Here is a 14,120-nt window from a genome sequence, read left to right as displayed (position 1 = left end):
TCAGTGGGGGAGTGGTGGAACAGAGGTTAGAGAAGGCAAGCCTGTGATCAAAAGGTCAATAGTCCAAATCCCTGAACCAACATCAAATGTGGGTGGGAAAGGTGACCCCCACCCACAGCGCTCTTATCTCTTATCCAGCGTTAAAGCAATTGCCAAGTCTTGATGAGAGTTAGTTCACTGTAGCGGCCCCAGATACAGGGAGCAGCCGAAAGAAAAAGAATCAGTCATTGCTCTTTACTGTAACTTCCAAGACAATAATGAATGATGCATTTTGTTTGATAAAACTTTGAAAGAGGGAGGAAAAAACACATGATGGTATTTGTGCATTAGCATTTTAATTGAACAAAGCAAGAAAACATTGATTACAGTAGCAGAGTCATCAGGTCACAGGGCTAACACCTTTCTCAACAAAAAGGGGTTGAAAATGTCCGTAGGCACTGCCTAATTATAAAGAGGATTTTATCAGCTAAAAGAAACCAGCTCTATAAGGCAACAGTTACAATGTAGGCCTCCCCATTTCACTGGCAAAAAGAGCAAGTGGAAAGGTTGAATCCACTCCGATGTTTGATATAAAATCACTGGTTTCAATAGAGAATTTAAAAAAAATTGGTTTCAAACATACATATCCACCCGTTACCATTTAAATTGTGTTGAATTTAAATATGCACTGCATGGCAATGCTGTACTTTCCCTGCAAGGAAGATTTGTGTGTCCACTGTACCAGTGTCACGGTTGTCACTCTGCTACGTACAATGTCAGAGTTAACTGTTAAATTATCCAAACAAAACTCGAAGCAAGCACCCACAGTTAACAGTAGCATTTTACTTACATCGTTTCAAATGAAGGGATGAATGGATGGTTATTTACATGTGACGAACAAGGTTTGAGGCTGTCGAGAAGACATGAAGGAGAGATGGAATGCTAAAAGGAAACACTCCCGGTAGCCAAATTTGTCTGGCGAGTAAAAGAGAAAAATTTGTGCAATATTTATCTGCCATTACAGAGAAAACAGCAGTGGTAACAATCCCTGCAATTAGTTTTATTTCAAAACAAATTTAAGAAAATTATAAGGGGGAAACAACATTTCCATTTCTCAAATAATTAAGAGCTCACAACTTACTCGGTTCTTAAAAAAAAAAAAAAACAGACCCTCTCAGTGGTTGTTGGAGAGGAAAGACATGGAAATGGAAGCAAATCGTAAAACCCAGAAAAAAAAAATAATCCAAAAGTTTCTCCTTTACAGTTTTATACTCATTTACAGTTAACTTAAAAACAGCAAGAACCCTGGGTCATAGCCAGTCTTCCTACCAAAAAGGGGCGTAGATACCTGTGTGGGTCAAATCACTGCTCCATGGCTCCCGTTTTCTCAAGCCCACATGAAATTCCATTTACATTTCACAGATGTCAACCTTCTCATAAGGTTCCACATCCTGGAAAAAAAGTCTTAGTCCTGCCACAAACTGAGGCGGTATTTAACAGAGCCCGCAGGCCAGCGTTTCCTGACATATCTCCCACCCTGGCCACTTATCAGTGCGTGGGGTATCCTGTAGCTCCCATACCGGGCTGGTTGGCTAGCATACTTCCATTCAATCCCTGTGTAGGCTCCATAACCCCACCGTTACTGATGGCGCTCATGCCAGTCCACCCAGCACTGGCCGGTAAGTGACTGCAAAAGATGAGGTAAAAGAGAGAAAGACAAAATGCCAGCAGGTTAGAAGAGACGAGGCGAAAGGCGGCCAAAGGCTTTTTAACAGGAGTTACTAGAACTTGAACAGACTAGATTAAGGAGAATGTGACAGTGAGGAAGCTGGGTAAAAAATGAAGCTAGGAAAAAATAACAGGGTTACAGAAAATAAAGTTCTTTAAAGAAATCAAAAGGAGTCATTTGATTAAACAAAGGGAGGGCAAGCAGACAAAAGCATACAGGGTAGGAGCAGCAAGCTGAAGCCTCCGTTCTGTCACCTTCCCAGCTCATCCTTCTTGAAACAAATCCGTTCTTACCAAACTACAAATGAGCCACGTTCTTACCTCTCCTACATCTGACCACACAGCACGGGGAATAAAATATGACCTACAGTACTGTGCAAAAGTCTTAAGCCGAGTCACATTTTTCTTTCGTTTCCAAGGAGACAGACTTTGCTGCAATCATAGAAAATGGCACAAAGAAGTTATATTTCCTGCAGCTTTCTGAAGGGGTTTAAGTTTTTTGGACTTTGGCTGTTTCCATCCAGTACCTGACCATAATCAGAGCATGTTTTTTTTTTTTTTAAATGAGGCATTTGATACAACAGGGAAACTTTGTATAAACTTTAGGCTCTTTGTGAGTCACAAAAAACACAATTTACTCACATTTCTTTGGCGTTTTTTCATGGATTGAACCAAGTTTGAAAGAGAAATGAGCAGTATTTTATCACTAAGGTGGTTCTCAAAGAGCTCTTAATGAAACCTGGCAAACAGTACATGATCTGCTGAAGGATGATGCCCCTCAGGTCTTTGTTTCAGCTGATGTTTTGTTTGGACCCGACTTGTCCACGCCGATTTGAAGCCCACACTGCACAGCACGCAGTCATGGTCAGGTAAGACAAGTGGACTGAAAAGGAGGGACATGTTCCCCAAGGACAGATTTTCTTTTGACGTCTCAGTGTCAGTGAAAACCACTTTAAAGACTGCAAGTCTGACTCCTTGGAAGCAAAGTGCAAACGAATGTAAACTTTTGAACAGTACTTTAATTTACATTTTGCATTTTAAATGCTTTAACATTAATAGAAATAGAAATAAACTGTAAGCTCAGCATGGGGATTTGACAGCTTATTCAGGATAAGGTTTTAAAGTGTAGACAGGCCTAGTCCCTCTTTGGAATAGTTCAATTATAAACTGCTTTCATTTCCAACCTGTAGGTTTGTATTGAAACATAAAATTGATCACGGTTAACATTAGACATTCAGGGTCATAAGTCCTCTCCTTTATTACCCTTGAAAGCACACAGTGTCCAGAAGCTGTCTAAAACCATAAAGTGATACCCGATACGCCAAACTTACATTCATGTAGAAATCAAATCAAGAAAAAGAAGTCAAGGAAATCAAAACGAAATTTATATAAAGCCCAACGACAAGAATGAGCATAAATAACCCGACGACACTGAAGGTCAGTTTTAACTGCGTGGATCATTTTTATGCAGCAACAAATTTGTTCATCATCATAATGTGAGGACTGGGTGGGAAGAAAACTTCAAGCACTTAGTTTGTCAATTGTAAATCGATTGAACTTTTGAAATTCAAAATTTAGCTTCTCAATTTAAAAATGTGAACTCTTTAGATCGTTAATTTGGGGTGTGTGTGGATGAAGCAACAAAGAAGCAGTCTGTAACAAACATCTTGAAATAATAAGAGATGCTGTCCATGGTAAGCAGTAATAAAACTCTGAAGCTTTCAGTTCAAGTTGTTGTGTGCTTGTGTCTTGAGCTCGTAAAGTTGAGGAAGGTGGGTGTCTGGCGAGGGCAGGAGGGAGCTCCCTCCTGTGGCTGGCTCTTGCTCCCCTGGTCATGAAGGGGTCAATCTGGTGGTGATGGAGTAGGAGAAGGTGGTGAAGAGGAGCCCTGTGCACATCATGTTACTTACTTAAAGCCCTGCTGGTTCCAGGCCTGGCTGTAGACACCATAGGTGGGGACCTGCCACCCGTTTGGGACATACTGGCTGATCTGGGGCCCATTGCCATACCACTGGCCCCACTGGCCATAGGGCTGGGCAGCAGAAAAGCCGATCTTGCTTTGCTGCAGGGTCAAACACAAACAGTACCACATACAGCATGTTAGACGCCCGTCAACAAACTATTATACTGCAATCTGCAGCAAAGGCCCGAACAAACAAAGCCCTTGTATAACAAATGTCCTTGATTTGTGACCATGACCTTGAAAATGAGGCGATGAAGTGTGGAGACTAAATGGACTGTACTTGTATAGCGCCTTTCTTTCTTATCAAGACACTCAAAGCGCTTTACAACACAATCTGTGACTCATTTACCCATTCATAGAGCACTCTACTAGAGCTCTACAAAGCTAATTGAACAAATCTAAAGAGACTAATCAGAGCTTTATCACTTTCATACACTGATGGGACACACATCGAGGCAATGAGGGGTTCAGTGTCTTGCACAGGGACACTTTGGCATGTGACTGCTGGCAGCTTCGAACCCCCAACTCTTGCATTGGAGGACGACTGCTCTAACCACTCAGCCACAGCCGCCCTTTAAACTATACCATAATGTCACACATTCAAAATGTTGCCGACTGAGATTACCAGCAAAAGATCATTCTTATGGCCCATACACTCCGTCCTTCAACAAAACATTTGACTGAATCATTTTGTTCAAAAACAAAGGGGGGGGGGGGGGTCAGTTCGGTGGGCGGGGCGCTCGGTTCCGTTGACAGGGCAGGGCACCCTGCTTGTATAATGGTAGGGGAAACACTGAACATGTTTAATCATTTAACTTTAAATGTTAATTCATATTTATACAAATGTCACTCATGACCATCTAAATAAAATGGACTGCAATAAACGTGCCATATACCCCCCTTTAACATGATATTCATAAAAATGAGCATATTTTGGATTTGGCACTGCAGGTATTAGATGGCTCCCTTACCTGAGGGACAGACATCTGCTGCATGGGGTTCATCATGTCCGGTGTCTCTTTGCCCCAGTAGCACTTGACTACGTGTCCCTCTATTGAAGAGCCATTCACGGACACAATGGCATGGGCTGCCGACTCGTGGGAGTTAAACCTGGACACAATCAGAGGGAAACGCGTTGGAAATAAACATATGCCTGAATGGTCTGCTCATAAAAAAACATGTTAAAAATGTGGATGCTTTGTAGAAATGTTCTATCAGAGCTGCAGCAAAAACCAGACAAACCTGTTCTTATAAACTACTAATGTTTAGTGCCAGCATCATAAAATGAACTTCCTGAAAGAAGAAGCAGTTCCACATACCTCACAAATGAATAGCCTTTGTCTGGAAAAACTCTGACTTCCATGATTTGTCCAAAAGGAGAGAAGGTTTGTCTCATCAGTTGCTCTGAAAGAAACAGAAAAAAGGGAGATGTAGTTACTGTTTGTTTTCTCATGTCTTGTTAAACCATCCCAATCACTAGGAAGAAAACATTGCTGGGTACAAGTCTCTTAGTAAAACTTGAGATTTTCACACCACAGAGCTTAAGTGTTCAGACTCCTGAAGGCTATTAACAAAATGACACGATTCAAGAGAAAACTGATCAAAACAAATGATTCAAGAGAAAACCGATCAAAACAAACGTGTAAATACTGAACACAAGTGGGCCAAGGACTCATTTATGTGGTACACAAGTCAACTGAGCCAGAGAGGATTTCATATTTGTCAGAAAAACAAACAAAATGCAGGCGGATGCTGTGATCGACAGCATCTGGTCCTGCTTTTAGATCCAGAAGAACCTCTTTAAATTTCTCTCCATGTACCAGTAGTTTATGTGATCTTTATGCACTTTGTGCTCCACACTCAAAAGGTGGCTCTAAACAATAGTTCTTTATAAACATCAACTGTGAAGAAAAGTGTTTTATTTTATTAACCTTTTTTTTTAACCAGGCAAATCCCATTGAGATCACAGGTCTCTTTTGCGAAGGAGGCCTGGGCCTGAAGGCAAACTAACATGCATGGTTTTGGTTTTAAGAGAACTTTAGATAAAATAAGTGTTACTTTAAGACTGAAGGTCCATGTTGGGGAAAAAAGGCCAAGAAGTCCTCAAAATGTGTAAGAGAGCACTGAGAATGTATCAGCAAGCAGAGGAGGGAACAACTACAACGCAGGAGGAGCGGCTCAGGCAGAACACTGGACACCAACTCTGCAACCATGAACAACAACGTTCATCTTAAACAGCGCTTTAGGATTACAACAGGTTTTTTCTACACTTAACTACTTTCTGAAAAAGGTAAAAATTAATTCCTGAAGATACCTCAGACCTCTTATCCCTCATTCAGTTTTTTGAAGGCATGAGTGTGATAACTAGGACAAGAGATGCTACTTTATTTATGTTTAGGGCAATTTGAAAAGAGAGAGGATTGTTAAATAATCTATTACTTCTGATCTGAGGTTTAGTTTAATGGATTCAAGGATGTGGGAAAAAAAAATCTCTCTCTTTTCTTCCACGTGTTCTCAATTTGAATAAAAGGCCGTTCATATTTCATGTGGATTTTTTTGTCTTTCAGTTACTACTTCTTTGTCCTACATATTTACGCACTTAACAACAATCTCAGACACTGTACCAGTCAGACACAAAGTATAAAAATACTGATTCAATGATCAGTCATCCAATTTTTTCTCCATCTACCACATTCATATTGATGTGATGTAAGACACGTCTTGATGCTGCCGTAGCGTTAACACACTAAACAGCTGAGCTGAAGAGGTAAATGTAACGTGGAAAAATTAAGAACAAAAGCAGAAAATCTGTGTAGCGACAACCACAACACATCTGTTACATGTGCTTTCCCCTCATGTTGAAGTATTTGTCAATGGGATACCAAGAGTCATTATCTGTTAGAGATGTTTTAAAACAGCTCAGACTTACTGAAGGACAACAAGGAACAATCTTTAACTTCATCTGTGATGGGCAGCAAACATGTCTGCATCTGTGGAGCAAGTTTAGTCCTTCCTGAAATCTCACCGTGATGCAAGCTTTACCTGCTGTAGTGTTTTTATTCAAGAAAATGTATTTGTTTCAATTTAGAAAGAGTAAAATAAAGTATTTTTAGGTGATGTATAACTTGTTTAGTTTTTGAATGCTCCAGTTAGACAGGACTCATTTTTGTTACTTGATAGCGAGTTTAAAGACAAATGAAAATAATTGAGAGAATCATAATCTCAGTTCCCACTAATAAAAACTGAGATTCACATTTTACGGCCCTAAAAGTCCATATTGAACATGCTAATGTGTTTTGTAATGTACATAATGCATTTCTTGATGCAGGGAAACGGTTGGGTGATTAAAACAATCTAAACAACAGCTTTACAGTCCGTATTTAAGTTTTAATTTTTTTTAAAAAGAGCAAAAACTGACTGATGTCTGGAAAAGGCAATAGATTTTAAAAAGTTTGCACATCGAAGTGGTGTTAAAAATAACAGTGATGTTTCAAAGTATTAAAGTACCTGTGAGTCCCGTGCTCACTCCTCCACAATACACAGTGCAGTTACTGGGGCTGGACTGACTCATTACTTCTTCAAACGACAGATGCTTGGAGTTAGCTGCGAGGAAAACAAACGGCTCTGCTGTTAAAATGTTCACTCAACGCACAAAGAAAACTACGTCGACAACTGTCTCAGCGCACTTTCATAGGTGGTCTTCGGGGCGGGAGGCTTCCTTGTGGCCCAGTTAGTTCGAATCTGTCTGCCACCTAACCACTGCCCCCCCATGTGCTGAATGGCATTCTCTGCATCCTGAAACGAAAGAGGAGCCTTGTTAACAGCAGCCCAACGACAAACGAGCCACCGAGTAATCTGTTACAAAACCCAAACTTTAGAGGTTTCATGAAAAGAGCAACGTTGTTTGTAAGATCCAAACCCTTTTCAGCATTAACAGGATGGCTGATTACCCATTTATTGAAGAAAGACACGAAGCCATAGCCTTTAGATTTCCCTGTAGCCATATCTTTCACAACACGAGCATCTCTGTAAAAAACAAAAAAACACCATTAACTTCAGCAAAATAAGAACTGCTGTATAAAGTGGGAAATAACATTTAATCAATTTCTTTTTAAACACAAATCGAAAAAATACAACGCAACTACCTACATTGTCCATCTTAGTTCATCAACTGTACTTGCATACATTTTCATAAGTGCATGTTCTGTGCTCATTTTCTTTATTGTTCAATATTTTTAAGACTAACAAGTAACCGATCAGGTTTGCATGGTTATTGCATTACTTTCTCATATCAGAACAGACTAGGATCTTAAGATTAAATTTTATTTATTATTTTTTTTAAATCTGTTCATCAGTTTCTGTGTCAACACTTACGATATCCTCCCAAATGGAGCAAAGGCAGCTTTGACATCTTCTGTGGTTATTTCTGGACTGAGGTCGCCAACAAACACATGAAAATGATCTACAGTGGGGATAAATATGTAGCTCTGTCAATCATTTCAATTCGTCAACATTTTTTATGCATTAGCACAAAAATATGCACTCCTACTCAGGTGCTTGCACTTACTACTTGTGTCTTTTTTCTGGCTTGATGGTGTCGTTGCCCAGTTGACTTTGACCTCCTGCAGACAAGAAAAAAACAGGCCAGGTGGGGTATGTTTATATCAGTAAATAAATCCTCCACTATATGATTGATCAATTTAAAGATAAATCTAAAAATACTAATAAAAAGATAAAAAAAAATAGAATATTTATACATATTCTTATGTGGTGCTTTCAAACTCAACTCACTGTTTATATGTTAAAAGGGAAGACAAAACGTTGAATGAGATCTTACATCATTAGTTATCTTAATGGATCTTCTAAGAGTAAAAAGTGGTTGAAAAGTTATATAATGAAAGATTTCAAATTAACTGCACTGAAATCATAATTATGCTAACCTGTAACACTATATTGTACTTTTAATCAGTTTTTTTTTAATGTTGCAAAATAAAATCCTAATGGTTTACTTCATTGTTCCTTTATATTTATTTCTTTTCTCAAACCTCATAGCTAAGAATTATATAAATATCCAGACCAGTTTAAGAGAATATCTCGTGAACAAGGCTGGCAACTTGGCTGCTTCCCTCTGTATTTTTTTTATTAAATCAGACTATTTTTAATTAAATCAGACTATTAGAAAGAACCTTGTAAGTGTGCCAGTCAGTTGTTAGAAAGCACAAGCAAAGTTTTCCATCTCCACAACCCGCCCACCCGTCCCCACTCACCCTGTAGATACGATAGCTTACCTTACCCAATATTTTCCTTCCATTCATGGCAGCCAGTGAGGCAGCAGCGTGTCTGTGGTCGTAGAACTCCACAAAGCAATATGGATCATTCCCAGCCGTCTGTCAGGGAGAAACAGACACTGATGTGAAGTCGTTCAATCACTGCTGAGGTCTAGAACCACCTACTAATGACTGCCATGTCAAACCTGATCATTGTACAAAATCAGAAGCAGCAACACTCACATCGTTTATCATTTTACAGCTTTTACAGGGTCCTATCTGTGTGAAGACCTGTAGAATGAGGGGCTCGGTGACATCCCTGGACAGATTTCCCACATATCTGCAGGCAACAGGAGACAGGCTGTGTTAAACAGGAAGTAACATGCAAACAAAGGCTAGCACGCTGGGCTAGCAAGAGCTACATCAATAAATACATTCAACAAAATAAAACAGAAATTCATAAAGAAGACTGAACAATACAGAGCCATGTTCGATGGTTTTCAGGAGAAACTAAAGGACGGTCGCCCCCTCACAGGACGTGTCCCGGACGGTCTGTCCGAGCGTTGACGTGGCTGCGCTGCTAGCTTGGTCGGTCCAAACAGGCCTCGGCTCGAGTGTTAGCACCAAATGACACTTTCGAAATCACAAATCACACAGAGTCCGTTTCAGTCTGGATTATGTTTCCCCGATGGTGCTAAAACACCACCACTGATGTGTATATATAGTTATATGGTCACGAAAACGGTGGACATTAAGAGGAAACGGTGGGCTAATTACAACAGGAATGCTAACGGCTACAAGCTAACAGTTTCAATTCCGTGCGAGTAAAACGGTTTTATTTTTACGTCAAGAACAACAAATTGCTGTTAATAAAAACTCCTCATGACGTTCACAAAGGTCACTGATGTTTTAGAATAGCAAAATTACTAAATAAATTACACTGAGAGACGATGTGAAAAGGCTTTTTGAAACAACAACGTGGAAACATTTGGGAACAGCACAGCAAGTAGACGGAGCCTACGCATTCCTGGACATAGACAGGGCCGCAGTTACTCACAAGGTTCTGGGCTGTTCGTCGTCCATCGTGAAGATTAAGCGGTGGAGTCCTGAGAGGTCTTTAGTCCAATGACATACAAAGTGACTAAACTTGAGCGGCCGCGGATGTAAGAATTGTATCTACAGATTATTAATAAACCCGCGACGGATCCTGGTCTCGCACACGGCGCAGAGCCTCTCTCTGTCTGATGCAAACAATAGGAAGTTGAAGATGGCGGAGGAGCGGCGTCAGCAGCAGCGTTAAACTGGCAGCAGCGTGCTGACACCAACCACTATTTCTCTCTCTACAACATACAGACACACATCTATTTATCACAAGTTACACTCAAGTACAATGTCTGTTCACTCAGCGTGTCAAATATTTTCCATTAGCCTATTTTTTATTATTTAAACAAGTGCGCAAACGCACATTGTTTAAAATAGTGGGTGTTTTAAATTTATTTTATAATGCTATTTTAGTAACTTTTATACAAATCATGAAGCGTTAATGCGGTAAGTTTTGTCCAAAGATAATCAAATCGAGTTTTAAAAAAAAAAAAAAAACGTGCGCCGCCCGGGAATCGAACCCGGGTCGCAAGAATGGGAATCTTGCATGATACCACTACACCAGCGGCGCTGTAGTTACAGGGAATCAAGTATTAATTTTAAAAGATAGTTTTAAACATTGTTTTATAGTAAAGCTACTAGGGTTAAGCTAGGTCTTCTGGACGGATTTTTCTTGTTGAAACGTTTCGTCTTTTATCCAAAAGACTTCTTCAGTCTGAGGAGCTGCAACAAAGTCAGTCTTATAAATAGCACCTTCTCATAGTGGATCATCCAGTTTGCTGGTGGCAGACAAAACTAGCTGTTCACATGTAAAAGGAGGACCATCATCCTAACAATGGATCGTTAGTGCCCTAAAAATTGATCGTTAGTGCCCTGATGGCCGCTTGTTATTGACAGAGGGCTGGGTGATACTTGCAAACCAACCTGGTTTGAGAGAGGAGTAAAGGAGGCCATCTTTGTGAAGAGAACCCGTCCATCGTTAAACCGGAGCGGGGGTCTCCGTGTCCAGCTATCACCCTCTTACAATGCTGTTATTGCAAGTATTAGTATTAGTGTTTAGTGTTATTGTGCAACCATCCCCCTCTCTTCCAGCAGCAGTTTTCACCTCATCACCCCCACTACTGGCAGATCGTCCCCCACCCTCAGCTCCACCAGCGTCATGTGGTCACCACATCGCCTTGACATGAAGACCCTGGAGCGACTGCTGCTGAAACTCCTCAGACCTCACATTCGACATGCTGAGGTCCATCTACAGTTCGCATACCGGGAGAAGGTGGGGGTGGATGATGCTACTCTCTACCTTACACACAGGGCCCCTGCTACTGAGAGACAACTTCAGGAGATGGAAGTGGACACACATCTGGTCACCTGGATTACAAACTGTCTCACTGAGAGACCACAACACATCAGGATCAGGGACTGCATCACAGTGGTTAGCAGCACAGGAGCACCACAGGGGACCGTGCTCTCTCCTGTTCTGTTCACTCTCTACACATCTGACTTCAAATAAAACTTGGAGTCTTGCCACATACAGAAGTACTCACATGACGCTGGGATCGTTGGGTGTGTGATGGACAAGAGGAGGAGTACAGGACCCTGGTTGAGGACTTTGTAGTGTGGTGCAAATCCAACCATCTACAGCTGAACATCACTAAATCAAAGGAAATGGTAGTGGACTCAGAAGGTCTGGGCCAACCCGAAGCCAGTCTCAGTAGAGGAGGTCGATGTGGAGGTGGTCATGACCTACAAATATCTGGGCATACAACTGGATGACAGGCTGGACTGGTCAGTGAACATGCATTTTAAACCCTTCCCACACTCTTGAAAGTTCTAAACAATATTTCTAAATGCTATAAAAGAGCACATAATGTCATGATCTCAGCTCCTTGCCTCCTCTGCTCTTTGCCACCTGCAAGCGCTCTTGGCCCTGCCCACTTCTTAGCTCTGCATGGTGAACAGCTGATCAGCTGCAGCAGGAAGTCTATCCTGCAGCAGTAAGTGCAGCACATATTTCAGGAGAAAGCTTTTTCTGCAGCTCTAGGCTGCACAAAGGTGCAGCAGGTGCTAAATAATTTAAAATAATTTATTTTAAATAAAAATGTCATGCCGATCATGCGGCTTATCCATAAATCAGCCAATTGTGTGTAGAGCTGTTATTTCTAATCCAAACCCGGAGCCCGGCCCCACCCTACCCGGATTCGAACCGGGCCGGTCCATAATAATGCGCTTAATATGCGGGCTGGGTCGGTGTCAGGCTTTTGATTGCGTCAGCGGACGCACACAGCTGACGATCCAATATATGGTAACTTGGCTTGTCATACAATCACTAGCCACATATGGTCATTTGACCGTGCGCTGACTGGCCTTGAAAGAGGTAAAAAGTTCAGTTAAGCATCAGATGGACTACTGCCAGCGATCTATCACCCAAATGGACGTTCATTCAGCAGCTCTGTGATTCAGCCGCTGCACTGAATCACACAACCGGGAGCAGCTGATTAACATCTCAAAGCTCAAATATTACCTCAAATACAGCCCCAAATCCCAAATGAGTTGTAAAGGAGGCGCCATGGATGCATTTCCGTCTACCTGGCAGAGGTGTTCAAGTGACTGCCGAGATCCTGGAGCTGGCAGGACTTGCGGCTCATGATAACAGAAAGACCAGGATCATCCCCCGACACCTGCAGCTGGTTGTTTGCAACAATGAGGAGCTCAACAAGCTGCTGAAAGAAGTGACCATCGTTCGGGGAGGAGTTCTGCCCAAGATGCAGGTGGTCCTGCTGCCCAGGAGGACCAAGAGGCCTGCTGCACTGGGTCCAGGTGGGGATTGGCATCTGCAGCCAGTTTCTTCAGATCCACTGTGGTACGGACTGCTGCAGATCCTTCCTACCCACAGCCATCAGCATGTACAGTATAACAACTCTTAATGAAACCAGGATGAGCTACAACAACATTTACCTTTGGGATTAATAAAGTATTTTCAATTGAATTGAATTAGTTTTGGCTGCCACCAGCAAATGGTTGATCCACTATGAGAAGGTGCTATTTATAAGACTGAGTTTTCTGCGCCTGTTCAGACTGAAAAAGTCATTTGGATAAAAGACTAAACATTTCAGTAAAGAAGAAACCGTCCAGAGGACCTCACTTAACCTTGTTAGTTTTTTCTATGTGGATTATTGATTATGCATTGGGATGCTTATCGTTTAAACTTATCCTGAACTGGGTTCTGTGTACTCTTTTGCTTGCTTTACTGTCTACATAAATTGAAAGTGATTTGACACTTTTGTGATAGAGAGGGAGCCTTTTTACGAAATAAAAACCAGCGAAAACAGGTTCCAGCCTGGTTTGTTTCAGTGTATTTAGCAAAAGTTTTCTAACAAGATAAAGTTATTCTAAGATACGAACCTATAAAGAAAATAGGAAGTTAATAAATCTTCTTCTGGCTGTTCCCTCTTCAGGAGTCTCCACAGCGAGTCATCCTCATCTCTGTCCTCACTTATATAGTACTTCCATGTAACTGAGGACATCTCTTTGGTCTTTTTCCTGTCAGATGCATTCCCATCATCCATCCTGCCTTGACTAGCTGCTTCACCTCTTCACCACTCATGTTTTTCCGGATAGTCAGTCGATACTTTGCAATCCTAATCCTGCACCTTTGGGACTTTTCTGCTGCTGTTCACGTTGATGTCCAGTAGGTGGCGCCATAGATATCTATGGGTGGCGCAAACGCACGAGAAGGGGGTCTCTGCAGACCAAAAGTGGGCGTTTCTGGCGAATAGGCGTTTGTCGGCTGCGAACACTGATTGGCTGTGGGTAACCCTCAAAGTCACGAGGATTATTGATGAGGTAACGTTTCTTTGCGATATTTGACAAAGAAATATGGTTTATTGTACTTATAAAGTATGTTATGTTTTCACTTATGCATTTTATTGAAGTACGTTTATTGTAGGTCACGATAGTTTCGACCGTTCTCTCGTTGTTGTCGTAACGCACTGAGGTAACGTGAGCCTCCACTCGGCTCCTTTTCAAAATAAAAGCTGAAAATAAAAGTTCTTAATACTTGAAAAATAAATATTTAAAAGCTG

The 14,120-nt window shown here is 41.4% G+C and overlaps 1 protein-coding gene and 1 non-coding gene across 2 annotated transcripts; both read right to left on the bottom strand.

Annotated features, from left to right (window-relative positions):
* Positions 1-325: 325 nt before the first annotated feature.
* Positions 326-10,227, bottom strand: LOC119414086 (nucleolysin TIA-1). Its single transcript, XM_037681209.1, has 12 exons — positions 9,995-10,227; positions 9,181-9,277; positions 8,959-9,057; positions 8,238-8,292; positions 8,045-8,132; positions 7,621-7,696; positions 7,357-7,465; positions 7,178-7,273; positions 4,990-5,074; positions 4,642-4,780; positions 3,618-3,769; positions 326-1,666 (listed from the first exon to the last, which is right to left on the bottom strand). The coding sequence occupies exons 1-12, from the start codon at positions 10,018-10,020 to the stop codon at positions 1,528-1,530; spliced, it is 1,161 nt and encodes a 386-aa protein (XP_037537137.1). The 5' UTR covers positions 10,021-10,227; the 3' UTR covers positions 326-1,527.
* A 311-nt stretch (positions 10,228-10,538) lies between these two features.
* Positions 10,539-10,609, bottom strand: trnag-ccc. The gene has a single exon. It is a non-coding gene; the product is annotated as a tRNA-Gly (tRNA).
* Positions 10,610-14,120: the final 3,511 nt, after the last annotated feature.

This window comes from Nematolebias whitei, chromosome 8, assembly GCF_014905685.2.
Source record: "Nematolebias whitei isolate Nwh7 chromosome 8, NemWhi1, whole genome shotgun sequence".
NCBI lineage: Eukaryota > Metazoa > Chordata > Actinopteri > Cyprinodontiformes > Rivulidae > Nematolebias > Nematolebias whitei.
Note: the sequence above shows the minus strand (reverse complement) of the source record. Positions and strands in the feature narration are given on the sequence as shown.

What these genes read in the sequence shown, in the direction of transcription:
- LOC119414086 (XM_037681209.1), bottom strand. Translation starts at nt 10,020, where the DNA reads ATGGACGACGAACAGCCCAGAACCTT. An exon ending in AGTGAGCACGGGACTCACAG is followed by an intron (nt 5,075 to 7,177) that starts GTACTTTAATAC and finishes TGTTTCTTTCAG; the next exon opens with AGCAACTGATGAGACAAACC. An exon ending in AAAGGCTATTCATTTGTGAG is followed by an intron (nt 4,781 to 4,989) that starts GTATGTGGAACT and finishes GATTGTGTCCAG; the next exon opens with GTTTAACTCCCACGAGTCGG.